This window comes from Canis aureus, chromosome 7, assembly GCF_053574225.1.
Source record: "Canis aureus isolate CA01 chromosome 7, VMU_Caureus_v.1.0, whole genome shotgun sequence".
Lineage (NCBI taxonomy): Eukaryota > Metazoa > Chordata > Mammalia > Carnivora > Canidae > Canis > Canis aureus.
In genome coordinates this window covers 57,093,902-57,120,997 of record NC_135617.1, presented here as the reverse complement: position 1 = coordinate 57,120,997, position 27,096 = coordinate 57,093,902, and the positions used below count along the sequence as shown (strand labels likewise).

Here is a 27,096-nt window from a genome sequence, read left to right as displayed (position 1 = left end):
GTGTGGGGAGAAGGTGTTGAACAAATCAATGAAATTATATAGATAATCAATAGTCGAACAAGGACTAGAGTATATTTTCTTCCTTCAGTTTGCTTCTTAACCTACACTCACTGATCAAGGTAATCCATTACCCAAAGTAAAATAAAACCAAACACTCCATTCAAGAGGCATTTACTATTCTCCACTGCTGATTTTTTTTAATTTTTATTTTCATTTTTATTTTTTTAAAGATTTTACTTATTTATTCATGAGAGACTCAGAGAGAGAGAGACAGAGATACAGATAGAGGGAGAAGCAGGCTCCTCACAGGGAGCCTGATGTGGGATTCGATCCCCAGATCTGGGATCACGCCCTGAGCCAAAGGCAGATGCTCAACTGCTGATCCACCCAGGCATCCCTGATTTTTTTTTTTTTTTAAGATTTATTTACTTAATTATTTGAGAGAGAGAGCATACACACAAGCAGGGGGTGGGGCAGAAGGAGAGGGAGAAGGAATCCCTGGCAGACTCCATACTGAGCTACGAGCACCAAGTAGGGCTCAATCCTATGACTGTGAGATCATGACCTGAGCCAAAACTAAGAACTGGACTCAACTAATCATGCCACCCAGGCGCCCTTAGGGCATTGCTGATTTTTCCCCCCAGAATTCAACATCATCTTCTGTGCATAACATATCATTTTCTCGCATTTGATAGCCAGGTCTTGCACATGGACTTTGTTTTTGTTTGTTTATTGGTTTGTTTTCAGGTCTATGCAACTGCATCTTGGCAAACATCCTTATTATTATTGCTATTAAACTTCACCGGAACTTACTACAAGACAGGTTAGAGTCTGATGTAAGTCTGTCCACCTGTGTTCCATACAAAGTTCTCCTTGCTAGAAAACCTCACTATATCTGACTTGGTTTCGCCAATAACATTTTCTCTAGCATGTGCCCAAAGACAATATTAAAGAGAAGTTCCCAGAACTACTGATGAACTCATTTTGAGAATTGAATATGACCTTCCCCAAACCTCATCTAATCTTATCATGGAAAGGGAAGCAAAACTTGTCAAGGTTTAAGTTCCCTTATCTGTCACATAAAGAAACTAGGTTAAATGACATTAAGATCATCTGAGCTCCATGAATGCTGATTTTTACTTTCTGTAATATTTTCAGACCACACAACCACAGAAATGGGATGTATCTTTAGAGATTTATTTTGCATATTTGCTTCTAATGAGATTTGTCCCTTTCAGAAAAGCTTCCTATTTTCCCTACCCCAAACTCCTCATTCAGGATAGTTAGAAATGGCTTTATATATATCAAATAATCCACGGAACAGTTCATTTCTTATGAGATAAGACAAGAACCCAGACCCAGAACTTAAGTGTCTTTCTTTGAGTTTCTGAGAAAGTTAGAATGAAGTCTAAATTTGCAATAAGTTTCCAAGTTCAATTTTAAATATTATATTTTTATATAATGTTGGACATACACTGCTCAGATGATCATTCTCCTTCCTTTGTTTAGTGACTAGAGGACTAGATCTGACTTGTTATTTACATTTCTTGTTACTGTAATGCAAGAATTGTGTCCCAGCATGAGTCCGTTTGTAATGTTTACTGAGCGAAAAATAGTTACAGCTTTCAAAGATAAGAGTATAAGAAAATAGAATGGACATAAAAGATACATATCCCTTCTTAGCAGCTTTCAATCTCATAGAAAAAACAGAGGTAGATATTTTTGCTTTATCTAAACTGTAGAAATTCACAACTATGCAGTATAGGTAGTCACATTATACAAAATTAATACTGTGTGACCAGACGTAGTTATTGGAGTAACTGAGACTAGTTGAGTGAAGGAAAAAAAATCTTTTTGAGCAGTGTGAGTTTTACAGTGAGGGAGGGACATATGTAGGTGGGAGAAGGATGAGCATTCTGGGGCGGAGGAATGGTATATGGTATGACTCTGAGATAGGCGGGAGTACGTGAAGAATTATAAGTGATTCGATTTGGAAGGGATACTAAAGTTACCTTTCAGTGTTTGATATCTTATTAACTCTCATTCATTTGGTCATACAGTAAATACTAAGTACCTACTATGTAACATTTACTGGATTTCATGTCATGTAACTAGCTATAAATATCATTACTATGATGATGAATTCCAAAAAAAATAGCCTCCCTTTTTAACTCTTTCTGCCATCTCTGACCAAACATTGGTGTAACCTAAGCACCATACCACTTTATCACAGAAGGAAGTCTCCCTTAATTTCAGTCCACTGTAAATCAATGTAACTGTTAGCTGGTCAGGCCACCTCACACAATCCCAGAGAATGGGTATTTAGCACATCAGGTTCAGGCTTTCTATTCCAACCCTAGAGACTTGAGATTGGCTTCTTTAGCTTATTTTTCTAACCATTCTCCCCTGTCCTGTCCATAAATATGAGACTTGAATCCCAGAATCTCAGGCCCACCTCAACACAATCCCCTGTTTCAATGGAGACAGTATTCCCTACACTTCTGTTCTTTCTGTCTCCCTCGTGCCATTTCTGTCCTTTCACACAGTATCACCATTATTTTTAACCTTCTCGCTCCTATGTAAATTAGGGGATGTGCTCAAACATAAAAACCAAAACCCACAGTGGTTTATTCATATAGGGAGTTGTTTAGCTAAAACGATGAGAATCCAAGGCTTGCTCTAAAAAAGTAAGCATCCTTCATTCTTCCGCTTCCCCGTTCCTCAGTACTTACTCCTACAGTTAGAAACACTACATTCATTCTAGGTATAAAGACAGGAAGCTAAGATTTTCTTTATCTATAACTTGTCTGCTGAACTGAGTCACATGGCCAACCTCAACTAGAAGGATGTGCAGGAAGGGAAGATCTTTGGTTGGAGAAAGGGTAGGTAGAGGAAGGCTGGGATGGATGTTGAGTGTACCCCTGCCACAGAGTCCAGCTCCAAGGTCCTACTTCCCCTTTCCCATTCCTCTGTATGAATTGTAGTTATTTTTAAACATCTGCAACTACATTTGGATGGGTTGAGTAGACCAGTTTGGGAGTGAGGGCTGCTCCCAGTCGAAGAATTGAAAAGCACAACCCTCCATGCCACCTGGCTTCAGACAGAACATCTAAAAATACTCAAATCTGCAATGCCTGGGTGGCTCAGCAGTTAAGCGTCTGCCTTCAGCCCAGAGCGTGATCCTGAAGTCCCAGAATCGAGTCCCATATCAGGCTCCCTGTATGGAGCCTGCTTTCTCCCTCTGCCTATGTCTCAGACTCTCTCTCCATTTTTCATGAATAATAAATAAAATCTAAAAAAAACAAAAACAAAACCCCAAAAACTCAAATCTGTCCCTGCAAAGATTTACCTCCTCCTGGCATTTTTTTTTTGCTAAAATTGATTTATTGTTACGCTAAAAATATGTCTAATGCCTTTCCAGCCTGAAGCTACATTGAGAAAAAGCCACTTTCTATTCTCTTGTTCTCAGTGGATGGCAGACTCTATAAAAGGAGAAAGAGATTGGAAAGAAAATCATTCTCCTATGCTTGATATTTACTTTTGGGTAGATAATCATCCCATCAAAGTCAACAGGTGCAAAGTTTACATCTTTAACTTACTCTTCCATTCTATAACTACTTCTTTGCCCCCACAAATGCTTCCCTTATCTGGCTTCCTTATTTTTGTTACTGGCACTCTTCAATCACTTAACCCCAAAGTTCAGAATCACATTGAAATTTCTCCATCGCATCCTTCCTTATAGCCACTCGAAGTCCCAAAAAGAAACAAGTAAGAGCGTGGTGTTAAAAATATGTTTGAAGGGCACCTGGATGGCTCAGTAAGTTAAATGTCTGCCTTTGGCTCAAGTTGTGATCCCAGGGTCCTGGGGTGGAGTCTCGTTTCTGGCTCCCTGCTTGGTGGGGAGTCTACTTGGTGGGGAGCCTGCTTGGTGGGGAGCCTGCTTCTTGCTCTCCCTCTGCCACTCCCTCTGTTTGTGCACTCTCTTGCACACTCTCTCTCTGTCAAATAAATAAATAAAATCATATATATATATATATATATGTGACTTTTGACCTTGGGGTCATGAATTCAACCCCCACATTGAGAGTAGAACTTTTTAAAAGTAATAAAAATATGTTTGAAGAAATAGTGGTTAACACTTAAAAAGATACATAGGTGGCAAAAGAATACATGAAAAGATACTCAATCTCTTCAACCATTAGTGACATGAAAATTAAAACCATAATGGAATACCACCTCAAATCTATGAAAGTGATTTTATTTATTTATTTTTTATTTTTTTTTTAAATTTATTTATGATAGTCACACACAGAGAGAGAGAGAGGCAGAGACACAGGCAGAGGGAGAAGCAGGCTCCATGCACTGGGAGCCTGACGTGGGATTCGATCCCGGGTCTCCAGGATCGCGCCCTGGGTCAAAGGCAGGCGCTAAACCGCTGCGCCACCCAGGGATCCCAAAAGTGACTTTAAAAAATACTGACAGTACCAAGTGCTAATAAGGATGCATTGCAGTTGGAATTCTCTCACACAGCTGAGGGGAAAACAAAATGGGACAGCCATTCTGGAAAGCCATTTGGCAGTTACTTATAAAGTTAAACACACCCCTACCATATGACCCATCAATCCACTTCTGTTGTAGTCACCCTAGAAAAATGGAAGCTATGTTCACACACAGATGTGTACATGAATGTTTTTAGTAGTTCTATTCACAATAGCCACAAATTGAAACAACCCAAATGTCCTTCAAAGAGTGAATAAACAAGCAGTGTTGCATTCATCCAATAAAACACTACCCAGCAATATAAAGAAATAAATGACTGAAATATGCAGCAATTTGGATGAATCTCAAAAGCATTATGCTGAATGAAAGAAACTAGTCTCAAAAGCTTATGTACTTTATAAATGCATTTCTATCATTCTCAAGAGGACAGAACTATAGGGTTGAAGAACAGATCAGTGATTGCCATTGTAGGAATAGAGAGATAATGTGACTATAGCCTAAGAAACTTTGGGATACTGATGGAACTCTTCCATATCTTGATTGTGACGGTGGTTATACTAATCTGTACAATATGTCATACATATATCACAACACGTCAACGTTCAAACAACTGTGCACCAAAAAGGACATCTTAATATATCATAATTTAAAATGAGGAAATATATCATTGTAAGAGCAAGTACTTGTTGCACAAACAATTCAACTGATGGGAATAGAAGAGACCTAGAAAGTAGTGAACTGGCCATGGGTGTCTGCCAGAATGGTACAGAGAGAATGGAGAAGATTGGCTAATTTGGACATTTGTTTAAATGAAGGTATGTCAGGAGAGCCTCTGCCATACTTCTATAATTTCACTCTTTGTCTTTTTTTAAGATTTATTCATTTATTTTAGAGAGTGCGTGCATCAGATGGGGGGAGGGGCAGAGGGAGAGAGAGAAGCAGACTCCCCACTGTGTGCTGAGCCCATGTGGGGTTTAATCTGACACCCTGAGATCACGACCTAAGCCTAAATCAAGAGCCAGATAGATGTTTAACCAACTGAGCCACCAAGGCACGCCTTTTCACCCTAAAACAACAAAATAATACTTTGATCATTTGAATTCTCTAGATTAAAAAAAACTGTAGAAATGTACTTCATCCTTTTTTTTTTTTTTTAAATTGTATTCATTTATTTGAGAGAAAGAGACAGAGCACAGCAGGGGGAGGAGGAGAGGGAGAGGAAGAAACAGGCTCCCCATTGAGCAGGGAGCCCAACATGGGGCTCAATCCCAGGATTCTGGGATCATGACCTGAGCCAAAGACAGATGTTTAACCATCTGAGTCACCCTGGCACCCCTCCCTCATCTTTCGATTACTGAAAATCAGGAACACTTTTTCAGTGCACACAAACTCCCAGACATTACTTTGCAAATGGGCTGTTTCAGATTCATTCCCAGTTCAAAGTCCTCAGTTCCTCCTTACTGCCTTCACTAAACTAGATGACCCTTGTTACCCTCCTCTGGGAGGATGGCCAAGGTAGCACTAGTCTGGCTAAGATCTTCTTTGACCAGAAGCAGCTACCTGTCAACTCTGACTGTCACTCTTACAGAGCCTCACTGATTTCACAAAATGCATGACAGGTGACAGAATGGAATAGTAACTCCAAGGGAGCTTTTACTTGCACCTCAAAAATAATTTTGAATATGAGCTCTATTGAGGTCAGATTTTGAGAATGTTCCTTCTGGGAACATAGATCAAGAGACACCTATCATGGAAACTTTAGCTAACTTTCCACCTTCCTATTTCCCTGATCCATCATCTTTTCCTTCTCCAAAAGTCTCAGAAGTGTGGATCTTCTCAAAGGCTAACACACCTTCCATGTTCTGAATTCTACAAAGTTCCTGCAGTCAAAATCTCTGCATTTGTATGATGGAGCACAGTTTTCTATGCTCCAAAGCCATTTAATCTTGTGTACTCATTTCTGTGACCATTTAGATATTTAAGAATGAATGGAAAGGTAAGAGGACATATTTTCATACCTCTTTTATAGACACTTGTTAAATCACTCTCCAGCTGTTTCTTTCAGCATAAACAGATAATTTATCTTTTCTAAAGAGAATTATTTCCTATTCCTTTACTATCACTGTTGCTTTACTCAGAAACTTTCTATCAGTATGTAGATTCCAGTAGGGATGATATGCTATTAAGCATATTTCTGTCTACCTAAGCCCCACAGGTGGAAATTTCAAGCCATCTGAGGTATAGAGAACAGGAGACTGAGGTATATAGAAGCAACACTGACAAACAGAATGTCTTGAAGATCCTCATATTCAAAGCTTTCCCACATGGCCATGGGCATGTGAAGCATAGGGTTGTAGAGAAATCTGTCAGCCTCAGATCATGACGGTGGCATTTTTTCTGTTTCTGCAGAACCCTTTTCCTTCATGAGAAAGCTTTAGGAAGACATCGTCAGCTGGGGAAACAAGAAGAGACCACAAGAAATGCCCACTGTCTCAACTATCTTCAGCTGTCCCAATCCTGACCTAAAAGGAACCCCATGTTAGATTAGGAAGCAGAGCATGGGGTCTATCTGACCAGGAATGGTACTATGAAGTGGCTGAAAGCCTTGAGGCCTCTGTTCTCCAATACTTTACACCCACTCACAAGTACTTCTTGGCAGTCATGGCTTTGAGCTCATGAGACCAAAGCCTGGCCTCGTGGAAGAAATAACAATACCTAGCAAGAACATTGGGCAGAACATAAGAATAATGAGAAAGTTCTGACTTAAATGCTGGGTGCCTATTTTTAAATGAAGTATTCAGTATGGAGATATCTAAAAGTAAACACTGGCTGATTGTGATAGAGTAGCTTTCTGAAAAAACAACTTTACTTTCAAGTTGAAACTTTCTGTGTGACCTCTTGCCCCACCCACCTAGACTCCTTTCTGGAAAACAAACAAACAAACAAACAAACAAAAAAAACAAGATTTCCTCTATATAATTTCCTTTCCCAACTCTCCTTTCCACTTTAAAAATTTTAGTTTTGGGATGCCTGGGTGTCTCGGGGGTTGAATGTCTGTCTGCCTTTGGCTCAGGGCGTGATCCTGGGGACCCCGGATCGGGTCCTACATTGGGCTCCCTGCATGGAGCCTGCTTCTTTCTCTGCCTGTGTCTCTGCCTCTCTCTCTCTCTCTCTCTCTCTCTCTCTGTCTCATGAATAAATAAATAAAATCTTTAAAAAAAATAAAGGTTTTAGTTTTTTATTCAGAGAGAACACACACCAGAGTACAAGGAATAGAGAGAGGAACGGAGGGGGAGTACGAGAGAGAGCATCTCAAGCAGATCCCCCACTGAACACAGAACCCAAGGCCCCTGATTTTATGACCTGAACCAAAATCAAGAGTCGGATGCTTAACCGACTGAGACACCCGGGCACCCCTCTCTTTTCCACTTTAGAATAATGACAACATATGTGAGACGTGATATGTTGTGAGAAAGACAAAGAGTTGATTCTGCAAGATACTTATTACACCCTTACTCTGGGCAGAGCATTGCCAGGCACTGGGACAATGATAGACAAAGTATCTGCACACCCCGCCCTTCTGAAACTTACCCCCTAGAATAGTCTTCTACATTTTCTCATTAATGCCCCTCCAAGGAAACATTTGAAGTTTTTTTTTTTTTTCCCTAACTGCTCCATCATGAAATTTTACAGCACAGAGATACTATGTATCTGCTTTATATTGTGCCTACCATCTGTGCTTTATACATAGAAAGATTTTATTTTTATTTTATTTTATTTTTCCCCTCCAAGACCCAATTTTTACCTTTGGGGTGATTTTATCCTTGTGAAAAATGCATGCTCTAGGGCAAAGACGGACAATAAGTAAATAAAGAAGAAAAGTAATTGTGATAAAGATGGAGGAAATACAGGGGCTAAACATTCAGGTATGGTTACTTTTTAAAAAATTTTATTTAAATTCTAATTAGTGGGATCCCTGGGTGGCGCAGCGGTTTAGCGCCTGCCTTTGGCCCAGGGCGCGATCCTGGAGACCTGGGATCGAATCCCATGTCGGGCTCCGGGTGCATGGAGCCTGCTTCTCCCTCTGCCTGTGTCTCTGCCTCTCTCTCTCACTGTGTGCCTATCATTAATAAGTAAAATAAAATAAAAACTAAATAAATAAGTAAATAAATTTTAATTAGTTCATGTACACTGCAAGATTGGTTTCAGGACAGGTGTGGTTGCTTTCAATAGAAATGTCCGGTTGCTTGCACTGTGTCAAGGGGAGACTGGAAGCACTTCATCTGCAGGCTTTCCTTATCTTATTTCTCTTCTCTCCCTCACTCGGCTGGGAATACTGGACTGTTTAATTGCCTTATGCAAATCCACCCCTGCAGGCAAGCCCCGGGGAAGGCAGCCCAGGCACCCATTTGCTTAAATTCTCCATCCGAAACTTGAAAGATAGACGGAATGTAACCTGTGATACATAATTTCTCTCTTCCTGTTTTTCAAACAAACTCACATGAAAGTCGTGCTGCTTCTCTTCACCAAGCAGAGTTACACCCCAAACAGCAGAGTCATCAAAGGCAGTCATTTGAGGAATCCGATAGTCTTGGTCATTTATTTCTGTGCAACTGAGTAGGCCACTGTTCTTAGTAAGGGTGTGAGACTATCAAAGAGCATTTTAGCTTGCCGTGATTGTGCGGGAACAAAGCATCTATAATTGCATAATGCTCTCTCTGCGTAGGTGTGCTCCAGAAAAATAATAAAGGCAGGATCGCTGAATGTTGAAAAGCAGTATAATGCTCTGGTTATATGCCCTGGTATGGGTTTTAGAGTCCAGATCACTGTTTGTAAATTGGCGGGTAATGCAACTACCCTCAGACGCAGTTTATCCTATGTAAAATAAGAATATGACATCATCATACTGAGTTGTTATAAGGAGTAATGAAAGTAATACAGGTAAATTATTTAGTATAACACTTAGAGGGCTATAACACTTAGCCCTCTATAAATAGCTGCTGTTATTATAACTATTCCTGTAAACCAACCATGTTTGTTTTGGTAATCTTTCCTAATTTTGCTATTTTTTAGACTCAAAGGGCTGAAATTTGGTCAAAGTCAAAGCGGGATCATAAGCATGATGCCATTTTGTCTAATATGTCTTAGGCACACCCTCCCTTCGGCTCCATTTGTTAATACTTGCTTTTCTAAATTAATCCGTTACTGAAGCTCCTGGCTGGCTCAGTCGGTGGGGCATGCAACATTTCATCTTGGGGGTGTGAGTTCGAGCCCCAAGTTGGGTATAGAGATTACTTAAAAATAAAAAAAATCTCTTAAAAATAAAAATTAACTAATCTTTTATTTTATTTTCCACCCTTGGCTGCTAAATTACACTTTGTTTTTTTGTTTTTTTTTTTTTTAAGATTTTATTTATTTGTTCATGAAAGATACAGAGAGAGAGGGGCAGAGACACAAGCAGAGGGAGAAAAAAGCAGGCTCCTTGCAGGAAGCCTGATGCAGGACTATATCCCAGGATCCCAGGATTACAACCTGAGCCAAAGGCAGACGCTCAACCACTGAGCCACCCAGGTGCTCCTAAATTACACTTTATAACTGCAACTTTTACTAACTTTTATTAGCACTATGAGATGGTGAATTAAATACTAGTAGATCTGCTAACTTTAGTCCTTGAAGAGGCTTTCAAAATTTGAATCCTTGGACGTTCAAAAGCAAACCCTCTGCCTTCCCAATCCCTCCCTGAAGTTCTATCAACTCTGAGATCCCTATCTGGCATATTAACATCACCAACCTGATAATCATCTATGCTGATCCTAAGGGTTATCTCTTCTTGTGCACAATCCAATTTCTCACTGTGCCTATGCAATGTTTCTGGTGTTTGTTCCCACCTCTCCTTTTCCAAAACCTATCCAAGTGTTATTTCCTCAGGAGGGGTGTCATTTCCATATGCCAGACTTATGCTCAAGCACAATGGAATAGACATTCATTGTGTTTGGGGCCACCAGGCATGTTTAAACACCCTTCCTACCCTTAGCTCTCTTACTCTGTTTAGTTAGGAATCAGGAATTCAGCCAGGGCCAGATCCTGGTTTTGTGGGGTTTGGAGCTAACACAATTTATGGGGCCTCCTTTAAGAAACAGCAACCTGAATCATGAATTTAAAGTTGGGTCTAGGGCAGCCCCAGTGGCGCAGTGGTTTAGCGCTGCCTGCAGCCCGGAGTGTGATCCTGGAGATCCGGGATGGAGTCCCACGTCAGGTTCCCTGCATGGAGGCTGCTTCTCCCTCTGCCTGTGTGTCTCTGCCTCTCTCTCTTTCTTTGTGTGTCTCTATGAATAAATACATAAAATCTTTTTTTTTTAAGATTATTTATTTATTTATTTATTCATGAGAGACACAGGGAGAGAGAGAGAGAGGCAGAGAGAGAAGCAGGCTCCATACAGGGAGCCCGATGTGGGACTTGATCCCGGGACCCCAGGATCACGCCCTGGGCCAAAGGCAGGCACCAAACCACTGAGCCACCCAGGGATTCCCGATAAATAAAATCTTTAAAAAAAATAAAAATAAAAAAATAAAGTTAGATCTAAAAATTAGGTGCTCGGGATCCCTGGGTGGCGCAGCAGTTTGGCGCCTGCCTTTGGCCCAGGGCGCGATCCTGGAGACCCGGGATCGAATCCCACGTCGGGCTCCCGGTGCATGGAGCCTGCTTCTCCCTCTGCCTGTGTCTCTGCCTCTCTCTCTCTCTCTCTCTCTCTCTCTCTCTCTCTGTGACTATCATAAATAAATAAATTAAAAAAAAATTAGGTGCTCATTTCAAATTAGAAAAGAAATGAAAACAAATTACAAATTTTATTTTTTTAAAGATTTTGTTTATTTATTCACAAGAGACAGAGAGAGAGAGAGGCAGAGATATAGGCAGAGAGAGCAGGCTCCATGCAGGGAGCCTGACGTGGGACTCGATCCCGGGACTCCAGGGTCACGCCCTGAGCCAAAGGCAGATGGTCAACCACTGAGCCACCCAGGCGTCCCATAAATTACAAATTTTAAAAAGCTGACCAGTACCACAACCATAACAAATCTGGAAAAATAATACTTTTTGATTGCCTCTCCACATAACAATGATTTTTAATATTTTTTTCTACAAATGAATAAAAGAGGGGCGCCTGGCTGGTTTAGTCGGTAGAGCATGTGAGTCTTGATCATAAGGTTGCAAGTTTGAGCTCCATGTTGGGTGTGGAGATAACTTAAAAATAAAATCTTTTTAGGGTGGCTCAGTCGGTTAAGCATCTGCTTCAGCTCAGGTCATGATGTCAGGGTCCTGGGATCAAGCCCCACATTGAGCTCCCTGCTCAGTGGGGAGCCTGTTTCTCCCTCTCCCTCTGCCTCCTCCCCATTGCCCAGGCTCTGTCTCTGTCTCTCAAATAAATACAAATAAAATAAAATAAGATCTTTTTAAAAAATAGATACTTTAATCTTTCCTTTAATAAAGTTGGTAAAAAACAATTTTTATTGATAATTGAGGAAGTTTATTTAAAGCTTCACAACACTGGTTGATCATATTGTGCACATTTACTAAGTGTATTGGGGAAGACAGAGTTGGAGTTATGGTATCTTTCTTCACAAATTGTCCCAAACCTATGACCTGTCTAGGACTCTCCCAGGGACTTGGAAGGGCTCTGTGCTAGTGAAAGCTCCTAAAGCTCCAGCTCTGTTAGCACCATGTTCATGCCATCTCTCCATGTAGGTAGGCTTCACCAATCAGCTATCATCATAAAGATTTTGCCCCAGAATCCAACAAATGCAGGAAGCAGGAGCCTTTGCAATCTACCATTTCACAGGGATGAAAACAGAGTCATTGCTCTTCCAGAATCTGCTTGGTGAACTTTGGGCGTTTCTTTTATGTGTTGGGTCCCCAGAGTGACTAGCCTGAGCTGTGGTATCTGTGCCCAGCAGCAATTGTACCCTTTTCCCCTAGCAGCCTCATTATATGATATGGGTGTAGATCTTGGCTGCAGAGCCTCTAGACCTGACTTTCCAGACCTCTTGGAGATTCCATGAGGTACCAAATATACTTTATTAAATTTAAATTACTCTTCAGGCTCTTGATCTCAGGGTTGTGAGTTCAGGCCCCACACTGAGCGTAGCGATTACTTAAAAATAAAATCTTGAAAAATATTTTTAAAAATAAATTTAATTTTTTTTCTGTCTACACTAGTGAGAGTAGTTTCTTTGCAACTGCAAATCCTGACTGAGTCACGTGAGACTGTGCTCTACCAGGCTAAGGCTTGGGCTGAGGCATCATGAACCCATCTAAGAGAAATAATAATCCAAGGATGGAAAATGAATCTGACCAGATTACACAGGAAAAAACTAGTGTCCAAATGCTAGAAAGGTAAGGATAAAGGTCAAATGAGTGGGGCTCAGAGCTGAAGGAAGAAGTCAGGGAGCCAAGAATTTTGATCAGTGGAAAGAGAACAAACCAAAGGAGATTGAGAAAAGACAAGGAAAGGTAGGTCAAGACTCCATTTGATAGGCCTGCAGTTGCGTGGTATCTGTGTAGGGAGCTTGAAAGGGAATAAGAGGCTAGCCGATACTATAACTCAGACTTCTTTTTTTTTTTTTTAAGATTTTATTTATTTATTCATGAGAGACACAGAGATATAGGCAGGTTTCCTGCTGGGAGCCTGATGAGGGACTTGATCCCAGGACCTTGGGATCATGCCCTGAGCTCCCTAGGTGTCCCTACAACTCAGGCTTTCATTAGCTTGCACCTGGATATAGAAAAGCCTTCTAACCTTCTCCCACCTTGTTTTCTGCCTCCAGCAATTTGTTTACACGAATAATCACTTGGCCATTGTCACTGCCCTACTTAAAACAAAATCAATTGTAGCTCTCCATTGATCCAGCTCCCTCGGTCCTGGGTCTGTAGGCACAGAACATCATCAAACTCATTAGCCTGGCATTTCTGACCCTCTCATATCTAGGTCAACCCATTTCTCCAGTTTATTCCTCGTTAATCCTCTCATATTCTATACTAGAGCCACACCTTAACTGTGTGGTGTTTCCTAGACATGCATTTCATTTTGCCACATGCATGCTGTTCTTTCTGCCTGGGAGTCCTCCCTGTCACTTCTCAGCACTTCCAAATCCCCTTGTCTTTCAAAGCAGTCCAAATGCGACATTTCTTTAGCTGCAACATTTCTTCCCCTGGAGCCTAACCCTGACTGTATTTTTCATGGTACTTTTTGCTTTCCTTCTTGCATTATAGTTATTTAGTTATATAGGCACATATTTTTATTTCCTCTAAGTTGTAAGGTCACCTTGATCCAAATTCTTGGCACTGTGCCTTATATATTAGAGGTGCCCCAAACAGCGTTGAACACAGAATCAAATGAAGCAACTCCTGCCACATAATTCTCTGTAGAACCTAAAGCAGGTGATGGTGGCCTAAGGTATGGTAGGAGAAGTAAAATGCAAATGGTTACACTTATCTTTGTACATGTCAACTAATTTATTTTAGACCAGAATTTTACTTTACCAAAACCACTTTCAGCCTTGGTTTTAATAATCTTTACAAAAGGTGTTGGGGGAGGAGAGGGAAAGGGACACTAAGCAATAACTTCAGAACATTCTCCTTACTCTTATTTAATTGCAAAATAAACACCTCCCACAGCGATCTGTAATGCAGGGCAGCATTTGTGTCCTTGTGAAGGGAAAAAAAATGGGTTTTGTACTTTGCCTCTGCCAGACGTAGCCACATAAGTAATTACACGTCAAAAAAAAAGAATAGGAATATATTTTTTAGAGATCACTTTAAGAAAAATGAAAAGATGGAATTCCTTTTTTTTTTTAAGATTTTATTTATTTATTTGAGAGGAGGGGGGAGAGAGCATAAGCAGGGCGAGGAGCAGAGGGAGAAGCAAACTCCCTACAGAGCAGGGTGCACAATACAGGACCCAATCCCAGGGCCGGGGGATCATGACTCCAGCCAAAGGCAGATGCTCAACCAGTGAGCTACCCAGGTGCCCCAGAATTATTTTGTGTTTTATTTTTTTGTAAAGATTTTATTTATTCATGAGAGAGACAGAAAGAGAAAAAGAGAGAGAGAGGCAGAGACACAGGCAGAGGGAGAAGCAGGCTCCATGCAGGGAGCCTGACATGGGACTCAATCCCTGGTCTCCAGGATCACACCCTGAGCCAAAGGTGGCGCTAAACCGCTGAGCCACCAGGGCTGCCCTTATTTCGTGTTTTAATTACACACATTGTTCCACCAGCAGCACTGCCCCAAAAGTTTTATTAGCAAGTAATATTCTTGTTGTATTATAAAAATCTAAGAGATTTTCATTTCTCAGATAGTGTGCAAATAAAATTATATTTCTGGGCGGCCTGTGTCTCTGCCTCTCTCTGCGTGTCTCTTATGAATAAATAAATAAAATCTTTAAAAAAAAAGAAATTTATAGGAAATATTCTTGGGAGCCTTCCAATTTTCCTTATCAGTGTAAATCCTACATATATCAAATACACTTTTAAAGGGAGGGATATTGAATAATAAAGAGAAACTTCTTCAACATAAAATTTCTACAAATGTGAAATAACTTTAGTAGAATAAAGAAAAAAATTATGATTAAAAAAATGTTTAAGGGATCCCTGGGTGGCGCAGCGGTTTGGCGCCTGCCTTTGGCCCAGGGCGCGATCCCGGAGACCCGGGATCGAATCCCACATCGGGCCCCCGGTGCATGGAGCCTGCTTCTCCCTCTGCCTGTGTCTCTGCCTCTCTCTCTCTCTCTCTGTGACTATCATGAATAAATAAATAAAAATCTTTAAAAAAAAAAAAAATGTTTAAAACTCTGCCCATACTTGGGGGGCAAAGAAAACGAAACTGAAGTCTAAACCAAAAGTTTTGGGGATTCATTTGTCTATGGCCAATTTTTCTTTTCCATTAAAGCCTATCTGGGACATTTGATACATACCTTAAAATATTAAAAAAAAAAATCTAACGTGAGATCCAAACAAAGCAAATGACCCATTAGATAAATTCAGGGGTTTCAGTGCCAATTAAGTTAGAAGATAGGGAAGGTGAGTGGTAAGGGTAAGGAGTGAAATCATTTTGCTATTTTTATAAAACTCAGAAATTTAATTTTCCCCATCTATAGCTGGTGATTCAGTTACTTAGTGTAAGTAGGAAAAGTTATCTGAGATTTTTTAAATGCCACAGTTTTTCTTTGTTTGAATACTTTCAGATTTATATATTCCCCAGATACAGAAAATAGTGCAAAGTATAATTTAGCTTTCTGTCTCTAAGTCAAGATTATCATTATTTTATATTGTATCATAAATGGAGTTTGTGGAGGCCATCAGGCTGAAAGTGAACTTATGTTCTAAGATACATTTCTTTCATAAATCCTTTATATTTGCTGCTATGCTTTAGACCACATATCTTTAAGGCCTATTGGGAAAGGCCTTTATTAGGTTGAACCTTGAAATTGCCAATATGTTAATCATCTTTAATCTATTAAGTATCAATTTCCCCTGGCTTAACCTAACATAATCAAAGGTCAAGTCAAAAGCTGAAGAGGTTTTCTGTCAACAGTCTTTTTTTTTTTTTTTTTTTTTTAGAGATTTTATTTATTTATTCTTGAGAGACACAGAGAGAGAGAGAAGCAGAGAGACACAGGCAGTGGGAGAAGCAGGCTCCATGCAGGGAGCCCGACGTGGGACTCGATTCCAGGTCTCCAGGATCAGGCCCTGGGCGGAAGGCGGCGCTAAACCTCTGAGCCACCCAGGCTACCCATGTCAACAGTCTTTATCAGCATCCTGTGACACCTGCGGAACTCTTACCATATTCAACATAATAAAATGTAGGCTATACTGAGACACTTTTTTTATGTCCCCACACACAGCTGAGTGATTCCTTATTTCCTTCATCCACCGTCGACTAGAGCTCACGGTCTTGTTTTTCATTCCCACTATCTAAAAAAAAAAAATGGAGCCACACCTCTAAGAGAATGTCATCCTGCCCTGATGGCTTCTCTGGTAATGTAACTTTTTAATCCCCTATTTCTGGTTCACTGTCATCAAAGCTCCACCTCTGGCTTTGTATTGAATTAACCTTTAGTACATTATGCAGAAAAATACTTGGGGTTTTGAATTATTGAGTTTTAGAGTGAGGAGAAATCTTAGCAATACTTAGCCTGATTTTCCTATAATGAATATTGATGGTTGCTGGTTCCCTCTGTCAGCCCAATTTTCACCTGGTCTTCTACCCTCCCTTATGCGCCAGTGTGTTTTGGCAATGGGCTTCCCTTAGCAGTGAGGATGATCTCATTGGTTCAGAATCCCAGTCTAAGCCAACCTGTTTGGCTAGGTCCTTGTTATTAGGGTGAGCATTATGGGCTGAATTGTGTCCCTCCAAAATTTATATTTTGAAACACCAATCCCCAGTACTTCAGAATGTGACTGTATTTGGAGATAGGTCCTTTAAAGAGGTAATTAAGTTAAAAGCAGGTCATTAAGGTGGGCCCCCATCCAATATGACTGATGTCCTTATAAGAGAAAATTTGAACACAGTCAAGTAGAAGACACAGGGAGAAGACGGTTATCTACAAGCCATGGAGAGAGGCCACAGAAGAAACCAACCCTGCTGAAACCTTGATCTTGGACTTTTAACCTCCAGAACTGTGAGAAAATAAATTTTGTTATTTAAGCCACCCAGTCTGTGGCATTTTGTTATGGCAGTCCTAAGGGACTAATCCAATGGATTAGGCATTGGAATTGGAATGGGACTCAATATGAGACAACAGTGGAGGGAAGTTTTTGGAAACCTCTAGGTTCTGAATATTTCTTGTTTAAAGGAAAATACCAGAAAAGACACTCTTCGTCTTCATGTTGTGAGGTAGGGTTGTGAAACTTGTAAATTCTCCAGCCAAATTTGTCATCAAGAGGGATGCTACCCTGAAAATGAGCCAATACTCAGAGATGCGCATAGCCAGGAAAATTGTGAAAACAGTTGCTGGAGTTACTTAATTAAGCCAACCTCAAAGCCTGCTCAATCTCTTAAATTCCAGTTATGTGAGCCAATAAATCTTCTCAGTTGTTTAAACAAGCTAAAACCAAGTTTTCTGCTATAGTCTCTGTTGTATTTTTTTTTTTTTGTCTCTGTTGTATTTGATAAGTTACCTACCCCTTCATTTTACAGAGAGAGCCTGAGGCCTCTTTAAATCTAAGTGACTTGTCTGATGTATCAGAAGCTTCTTATTTTGAGTTATTTAATCTATCCTCCTTAACACAGCCAGGTTAAAGATAGTGGGTACATACCTAAGTGGTACGAACATTAAGAAGAGTATAAGTAAAGGGTTTCATAAAAAGGACAAAGAAAATATTCACCTTATGTGATCAATCCAGAAAGGCTAAAGATAGAATTGGAAGTATTGGAAAAGGAGAAAAGTAATCTGAAAAGTAACTTTTTGGGTCAGCAAGTCAACTCTTAAGTTCCTCCCTTTGGCCTCACTGTTAGTGTCTTTGGTAGGGACTGTGCCTTACCCAACATGTAGCCCCTCTCATTCTTTTATTGCCCTCCTGCTTATGGGTCTCAAGATTCCTGTGCTGCTCCAAACATTCTTACACCTGGGGGTAGCCCACTTGAATCTCTGCCCAGTTTTGAACACCTGAACTCCTATATTTATGGTCTCTGCCATGATCTGGAAAGCATAATTACATTTTCATATACTTTCATATTTTTAAGTGTTTTATGAGATAGTAGACCACAGTGAGCCCTTATATAGGAAAATCATATTAACCATCTGAGGAAGTGGGAATTTTACCATATTTGGTTGCTTTGAACTTCTTGACAGCTTCAAGCCACTCTAGCTCATTTATATCAATGTTTTTGTTCCAGAATGTAAAAAAGTGTCACACTGAGATAGTCTCAGTTTATACCTTCTAGGCCATGATCTTGTGAATGAATTCTTTCTTCGGAATCTTGGCAAGCTAAATTATGAATAGGGATTATCAAGCAAATTTAAATTTTATCTTTGAAAAGCATTATACAAGTATAATGAGAGCAAGAAACCTCCTTAAAGCTTAGAATTGTGGCATATAGTACACGATAAATAAATAAATAAACAAACGGGATCCCTGGGTGGCGCAGCGGTTTGGCGCCTGCCTTTGGCCCAGGGCGCGATCCTGGAGACCCGGGATCGAATCCCACATCAGGCTCCCGGTGCATGGAGCCTGCTTCTCCCTCTGCCTATGTCTCTGCCTCTCTCTCTCTCTCTCTGTGACTATCATAAAAAAATAAATAAATAAAATAAATAAACAAATAAATTTTTGTTTTTGTTTAGGATTTGTATTCCCTTTACCTGAATGAATGATTTCTGACACAATTTTTTGATGTATTTGTGCACTGCAAGTTGATGAATAATTTTATGTAAAAAAAATTACCTCTCAGGTCAGTATAATATCAAATTTTCAAAAAGTCAAATCAATATGTGTAACAAGAAAACACAGAGTGCTATGAAGTTGGTGGGCTGTACATGGGATTATTCTCTAAACATGGCAATCAGTGATAGAATTAGATACATATCACATAAAACCTTGAATTCTTCAATACCATTATGCAAGAAACCCATAGAAGGTATCCTTTTCTTCCAGGAGTGGGAGGAGTAATTAGAGTTCAGTTCTAAATTGCAAAATTGTCCTCTTTTACATAGTGCGGTCACTTTCTCACAGCATCACCCTCTGGATGCTGTGGCTCAAATCAACAAAACCCATCTGGGTTTTTATAGTTGGCATGGATGGAGTATCACACCCTTGTCTTCTAAAGGTTTCCAAGTTTGCTGTAGGGCCACACTATCGAGTATTTAAGCAAAACAAAAGTTGACAGACCGGTATGATTCTGTGCTAGAAAAATCTAAGAACTTTTGTTTTTTAATAAATTAGGCATAGCCAAAATCCTGCTTCTGTTTTTGTTTTGATAGCTTATATTCTCATGGTTAGTTCTTTTCTGTTGTTGTTTTTCTTTTAATGATTTCAAAATTTGAATTGTTCAGGGTTTAAGTTGCTTATCATCTTTACAATTGGCATTACATCTAAATATATGTCTAACCCCTTATTCTAGTCAGGAATGTGACATGGGAAAATTATCATTTTGCTAGTGTCAATTTACTTGGCCATTCATATTTTTCTGGAAACTGTAGTCTAGAAACTGCATGTGAATAGTCTAGAGACTGCAGTCTAGAATTTCTTCAGTTGTGACCAAAAATACTAAATATTCAGAACACCAACCTTTGAAATTAGCCAAAAACAGTCACTGATGTGCTGGTTGATTTTGCATTTTAATATACTCTATGTCTTCTTTCTTCATGTCTGAAACAACAACAAAAAGTTTCTTTAAGAAAATATTAACTACTTGATCAAAGAATGAAAAGAAAAATGCATTTAAGTTTCATGCAGCAATGTCCATGCTTCACTGTCCTTAGTTCAGCTTTAATTTTGTGTATCTAGTGCTCCTTCTGCACAGATATTTGAAGACAAGGCTGATTAAAAAGAATGTGTCCTGTTTCTTGAATGTAGCTAGTGAGAATTAAAAACGGTGCCAGTTGGCAGCCAATTAGCTATAATCTTATAATCTTTTTTTTTTCTTTCATGCTTGGTGTTGACATAACAAGGTGAATCTTCTAGCCAACTTTTACTAACTGCAACTCTGGGGGAAGAAAGTTCTTTCTGATCTTTACTGATCTAAGAACTATATCATTGAATAGTTTCCATATTAAATTACATGGTAAGCAAATTCTCTTCAGTTTTAGCCTATCAAGAAGATTTTGACAAAGTACTTTATATTTCCATTTGTTTCCCCAGGGCAATGGTTTTCTGCTCAAACCACCATTATCATTTCCAATCACTGAGCTCTAAGCAGTTAAATGAGACTAGAAGACTGTCAATGGCATTTTGGCACTCAAGAAGAAGCCATTAGAAATCCCTAAAAGTGCACATAAACTTTCTTACAGAGTCTAGGAAATAGTACATCAAATGAAATTTTGGTCCAAGATCATTAAAAAAACAACAAAAATCAACAGACAAAAATAAATAGCAATAACCAACCAAAAAAACCCTTCACTTGTAGCCTCCTTCCTGGCTGCAGATTTGATCCCATGAACATGTCTGAAGCAACTAGCCAGGTCTCATGACTCACAGGCACATGATGCTTCTGTTGGGAGCACAGACAGGTGGACACTGATTTGATCTGTTCACCAGCTTTGTTCTGGGATCTCAAATACATCACCCGGTGGTGGGTGGAAAATGATGCCATTGGAAACTTTCAACAAATGCTTATAGAATCCGGGTAACTTTGAAAAAGGAAAGAAAATGAACTTTCAAATCAAGTGTGTTGTGTGTGTGACAGCAGGCTCAGTATAAAAGATTCACTTTTAGGGGTGATCTAGCTAAGATCTAGGTCAGTTTTCACCCTCTTTGTGCCTTAAAAGTTACCTCGAGCGTTCCTACAGCACACTGATGCTGGGGGTCCATCCCAGAGATTCTGAATTTTGACCCACCAATTCCATTTCTAGAAAGGAGGCAGATGAGACTTCTCTTTTCATTTTGTAACTTTATATCCAGTTTGAATTTTTCCATTTGTATATATATATTTTTAATTTTTTAAAAGATTTTATTTATTTGATAGAGAGAGCGTGCGAGCACAAGCAGGAGGAGCAGCAGAGGGAGAGGGAGAATCTGACCCCTCGCTGAGCAGGGAGCCCCATGCAGGACTATATCCCAGGACCCTAAAATCATGACCCAAGCTGAAGGCAGATGCTTAACCGACTGAGCCAGCCTGGTGCCCCTATTTTTTAATTTTTTAAAAAAAATTTGAAAAGCATTTGTCATGAATGTGGCCTTCCCTAGCCACTTCCCACTTGCTAGTGGTTGTAGTTTTTCTAGGTAGTCAAAATAGCAAACCAATATCAGAACAGATATCTGGGGAATCCCTGGGTGGCTCAGCAGTTTTGCGCCGGCTTTCGACCTAGGGCGTGATCCTGGAGTTCCGGGATCGAGTCCCATATCCAGCTCCCTGCATGGAGCCTGCTTCTCCCTCTGCCTGTGTCTCTGCCCCCCACCCCCGCTGTGTTTCTCATGAATAAATAAAGTATTCAAAACAAAACAAAACAGATATCTATATGTAGTTTTAAATGTATGAGACTGGCGTTATAAACATTTATGATAAAAGGATTTGAGAGTCTGGGTCTGCTAATATACAAATTAGTAATTTCTATAACCTCTCAGAGTCTCAGATTCTTAAACAGTGAAATGGATATTTCAATATTGTACTTGTTTTTAAGAGTTGAGTGGAAATTCAATATGATCCACATAAAGCAGTTTTTATATAGTAGGTGTTCAATAATGGTTTGTAGCCATTATTCCCCCTTACAAACCTCCATACCCACCCCCAACAGTAAGAGACAGTTTAAGGTTTATTGCATTCATTTATTCATATCATTTTTTTCATGCAAATATATGGCTTTTTCATTTACAAATGTAGATAATGTATGAACATTTCCTCAACAAGTATCCTCATCTGAACCCACAAGAAAAGAGGAGTTAATATATGACATTTTTTTCTAGTTAGCAAATATTCTCGGATCCTTTTCTGCCAGCTTTTCCTGATCACCTGCCATTTGTATATCTATCTTTCTTTACTGCCTTTTGTTTATATATAACCACAGCTTTCACAGCTTGACAAGACTCAAATAATGGTTCCGTGGGTGGTGTGTCTTTCCATAGCAGACAGATGGATTTAGAGTAAGCGTGAGGCTTTGTTGCTGGTGATGGTGATGGTGTTTCGTGCCTACCAGGGAGATGTACAGTCCAGGGACTGAAACAAAGGAACACATGGATTGTACCTAATAGAATAAATAGCTTGTGTTTGCGCTTTATGGTTTTCCCCGTATACTTTACCTCATTGAATAAGGTTAACGTCATCATTTAGCATTCTCTTGCCAGCTCTGGAGAGGGACCTGGAGTCCCCTGTGGCTGGACCAGCAGCAGCACCTGGAAACTTGTTAGAAATCCAGAATCTCAGCTGAGCCACCCAGGCGTCCCTACTTTGGGGGAAAATTTCACTGTTATGGCATCAAAAATTGATAAATGCTTTTGTAAATTGGTGTTTTGAATTTTCGCACTTTCCATATAAGAGGAAATCAACTGCTCTCTTTTCTTTTGTGCTTACCAATGATGTGGTAACAGAAGTTGTAAGCACCTCCCTGCAAATGACACATATGTGTGAGTAGTTGTGTCCAATAATTGAAAAGCCCTAGTGGCTGTAATCCTTGCAACAGTTTGGTATTTAAATTTGATTTTTTAAAAATCAATACATTTGGATATACTATTTAAAAATTTGATTTGATGATTGTATCTGATGAACCTGGAGAGGGATCAATCTGAGACTTGGAGAATTAGTATCATACTTATGGTCCTCAGTGATAACCGTGTACTTTGTCATTAGTATTTCTTTTGTTTCTGAGTTATTACCTAATAGTGCAATTTACATATAAGAATACAAAAACAACAGAATGATGTAATGTTGTATATCCGCCAAAAACTTCATAATGAGTGGCAGGTCCCAGTTGTGATAAACTGAGTGACAGAGTAATGAATCTGCATCTCAATACCACTAACCAAAATCCTATAAACTTTAAGAAATAGGAGCAAAAGTAGATCCCATCACTGCCTACAACAACCTGATCTCCTATATTATTGTTAAAATTGTTTCCCCAAAGTAAATATGTCTTTTAAATTTATTTGTTGGTAAGTATTCTTTATAAAATGAAAATGATCTAATAATTATTAGATAATCAGATAATTCCCATTTGTTAAATAGGAAATTATTGGATATCTTCACATATGATGATTATTATTAAGGAATATATACAATGAGTTTCCTAATATAATATTAAATATTATGCTGATCTAAAATAAAATATTTTAAATTTAAAATCTGTTCCTTAGTATTTGAGTTTTGTTTCTTAAAAAGTCTACAGAGCTGTGGTTATGGGACCCAGATTCACTTATTACTTTGTTACTTCATTTATCACTCATCTGAGATCTGCTACCCATAAAGTTCTGTATTATATCATAGAAAAAGGTGAGATGATTTTTATATTCACATGAAAGGTTAGATAATCATATATTACTGTGCAAAGAGTTTGAGGTCCAAAAACTTTGAATAAGCTGAAGAGAGTGAAATTTACTGGGTGTTTTCAACCCCAAAGGTCGAAGGAACTGGGGATGTCAAATTCCCTTACTTCTCAGATATCCTGGGCCTTTCTGCTGTCTCCACTCTACTCCCTGTGAAAATCTGCTATCCCAGAATTTGCTGATAAATTTACATCCAGATTAAACTGAAGGATTTAGTGCTGTTAGGTACTAGCTCATTTTATTTTTTTATTTTTAAATTTATTTTTATTTATTTATTCATGAGAGACATACAGAAAGAGGCAGAGACATAGGCAATGGGGGATGCAGGCTCCCTTTGTGGAGCCTGATGTGGGACTCGATCCCAGGACTCTGGGATCACAACCTGAGCCAAAGGCAGATGCTCAACTACTGAGCTACCCAGGCATGCCTCCTAGCTCATTTTAATAAGAAGAAAAATCTCAGACACTATTAGAACACAAGGTATTGAGAATGAATTGGAGATGCACTCTGATAGGTTGGGAAAACTTGATGCTACCTTTGAAACCACCTGCCTGCTTTGGCTATTTGTAAATCCTGTCTAGCTGCAAAATGCTTCCAATATTCAGATGATTAAGCACAGCAATGGTGTCCATGTCAGCATGGAAACATAGTGTAGTGCAGAGCTGTCTTTGTCTTTGACTCTGCTAGAGACTTTTACATTAGTGAAGACCCACTTGTCATATTAACAGGTGGTATAAAACTGGTAGAGTGAGTGGGCTGAACGGCAGTAAATTATAATCCACAAGAAAAGGATTGCCAGAAGCTGAATTTAACTTTTATCAGGGACAAAATGAATTATACTTGAAACCTCAAGTCCTACTACACCACAGTAAGATTCAGTCACAGAGCGCTCATTGCTTCATCGATAGAAGTAAAGTGACTAGAATTAGTAGGTGGTAGATTTTTCTCCCTTCTGTACTAGTCAGGACATCTGATGCATTTTAAAAGTTTGCTGAAAAACCTGGAATGGAGACAACCAACCAGGAGGAAAAAGACACATAGAGAACATCAGCTGAAAAAGGTCAAAAGAACTGGGGATGGCAAGCTCAGAAAGGTGAAGATTCAGAAGTAAGAGACTATCTTCACATCTTTTAGTAATCTCTATTTATGTATTTGTGTGTGTGTGTACCATATACCACATCTTCTTTATCCATTCATCAGTCGATGGACTCTTGGGCTCTTGGCTATTGTAAATAATGCTGCTATAAACATTGGGGTGCATGTACCCCTTTGAATTAGTATTTGTATTCTTTGGGTGAATACCTACTAGTGCAATCGCTGGATCATAAGGGTTCTATTTTTAACTTTTTGAGGAATCTCCACACTGTTTTTGAGAATGGCTGCACAAGTTTGCGTTCCCACCAACAGTGCATAAATGTTCCTTTTTCTCCACATCCTCGCCAACAACTGTTGTTCCTCATGTTGTAGAGTTTAGCCATTCTGACAGGTGGGAGGTGATATTCCATTGTAGTTTTGATTTGCATTTCTCAGATCAGTGATGTTGAGCATCTTTTCATATGACTGCTGGCCACCTGTATGTCTTCTTTGGAAAAATGTCTATTTGTGTCTTCTGCCCATTTGTTATTTGGATTTCTTGGTTTTGGGGTGTTTTATAAGTTTTTCATATATTTTGGATATCAACCCTTAATGAGCTATGTCATTTGCAAATACCTTCTCCCATTCCATAGGTTGCCTTTTAGTTTTGTTGATCCTTCCCTCACTGTGCAGAAGCTTTTTATTTTGATGAAGTCCCAATAGCTTATTTTTCCTTTTGTTTGCCTTGCCTCAGGATAAGGAAGTAATTTTGAGCAGATGCTTTCAGCCTCTCAGCAAAGTGAAATCATACCGCAGAGGTGAACATATTGGCAACAGGATTATTCTATTTGATACCTGGTGCCAACAGCCACATTTCCCAACATCCTGACTTTAACAATTATTGACAAAGAAAACTTTTAATACTGGGCAGAACAGGAAAGTCACCAGCCACCTCTATGCATAGTCTCACAGTAGCATTCCTCCTGTCCACCTTAGAAAAAGCCTGAGTCATCTGGGGCCCTGGACACCTAAGCCTCAGGCAGGCAGCCCTGCTCCTCTTCCTGTTCACTGGCTGAGATTGCATCTGAGAGTGTCTACAACTTCTCCGGTGGAGTCGGATTTCTGGTCACGGGTCAGGTCAGTGCTTGAAGTGTTTTCTTCCTTCACACTCAGCGAATTCTCCAGGGAATCATGAGTGTACGTGTAGATTTCTGCAGTCAAATCTTGTGATATTGAGAGCAGCTGAGAAATATCTTTCTGGTTCTAGTCAGTGATTAATTTTTTTTTAGATTTTTATTTATTTATTCATGAGAGACACACAGAGAGAGGCAGAGACATAGGCAGAAGGAGAAGCAGGTTCCCTGGGGAGCCTGATGCAGGACTCAATCCCAGGACCCCGGGATCATGACCTGAGCTGAAAGTAGATGCTCAACCACTGAGCCACCCAGGTGCCCCAGTGATTAACTTTTGAAGGCAGCTCTTCTACAGCCAGTTTAAGTGTTTGTGTGCATGTGTGTGTAGGACATAGAGGACCTATTTTAAGTATTTATCTTTTTAAAAAACGATTTTATTTATTTATTCATGAGAGACACAGGTTGAGATGCAAGAGATAGGCAGAGGGAGAAGCAGGCTCCCTGTAGGGAGCCTAATGTGGGACTCCATGATCATGCCCAGAGTCAAAGGCAGACGCTCAACAGCTGAGCGTGTCCCTTTTTAAGTATTTCTGCATAGAATTATATACTCCTTTCCCTGATCAATTAATGTCAATTCCAAAGGATTATGACTACCATTGAGTCAGTATTAATATAAATAGATTCCAGAGATCTGCTGTACAACACAATTCCTGTACTGTGCATTTAAAAAGGTGGGGAGAATATAAGGAAACTTTTGGAGATAATGAAAATATCTATTACCTGGATTGTGGGGACAATAACAAGAATGTTTACATATGTCCAAACTAAGTTGTATACATTTATTATGTGTAGCTTTTTCTGTATCAATAAAGCTGGAAAGAAAAAGAATGAAGTCCTATTTTCTCAGAAATCTCTCAATTGCTGGAGAAGGGAAAACAGCATAGCTTCTCCCGGATGCTGCAGGGTGGTGTACAGTGGACTAGACAGTTTTCCACTTACTTCTTTAGCCCATGGGAGTCCACAGGCCAATTCAGTGACATCTGCCCAGAGGGATCGACAACTTGATTATAGTTAGACCTGTATGCCACATTTCCCAGAGAGAAAGCCTGTTACTATTTCTACTCAATTCCCACTGATAGGTTTCATTTTATATCACTAAGAGTGAGACTCATATCACTGCATATACTAGAAACATGGTTTGAGC

The 27,096-nt window shown here is 39.5% G+C and overlaps 1 protein-coding gene across 1 annotated transcript in view; it reads right to left on the bottom strand.

The window, feature by feature from the left end:
* Positions 1-9,081: 9,081 nt before the first annotated feature.
* LOC144316726 (uncharacterized) overlaps positions 9,082-27,096 on the bottom strand; it is a 42,937-nt gene continuing 24,922 nt past the window's right edge. The window contains exons 3-4 of the mRNA XM_077902613.1: positions 19,780-19,860; positions 9,082-9,375 (exon numbers count right to left, since the gene is read on the bottom strand). Coding sequence (XP_077758739.1) covers positions 19,830-19,860 — 31 coding nt within the window. The 3' untranslated portion in view covers positions 9,082-9,375; positions 19,780-19,829. The remainder of the gene's footprint in view (positions 9,376-19,779; positions 19,861-27,096) is intronic.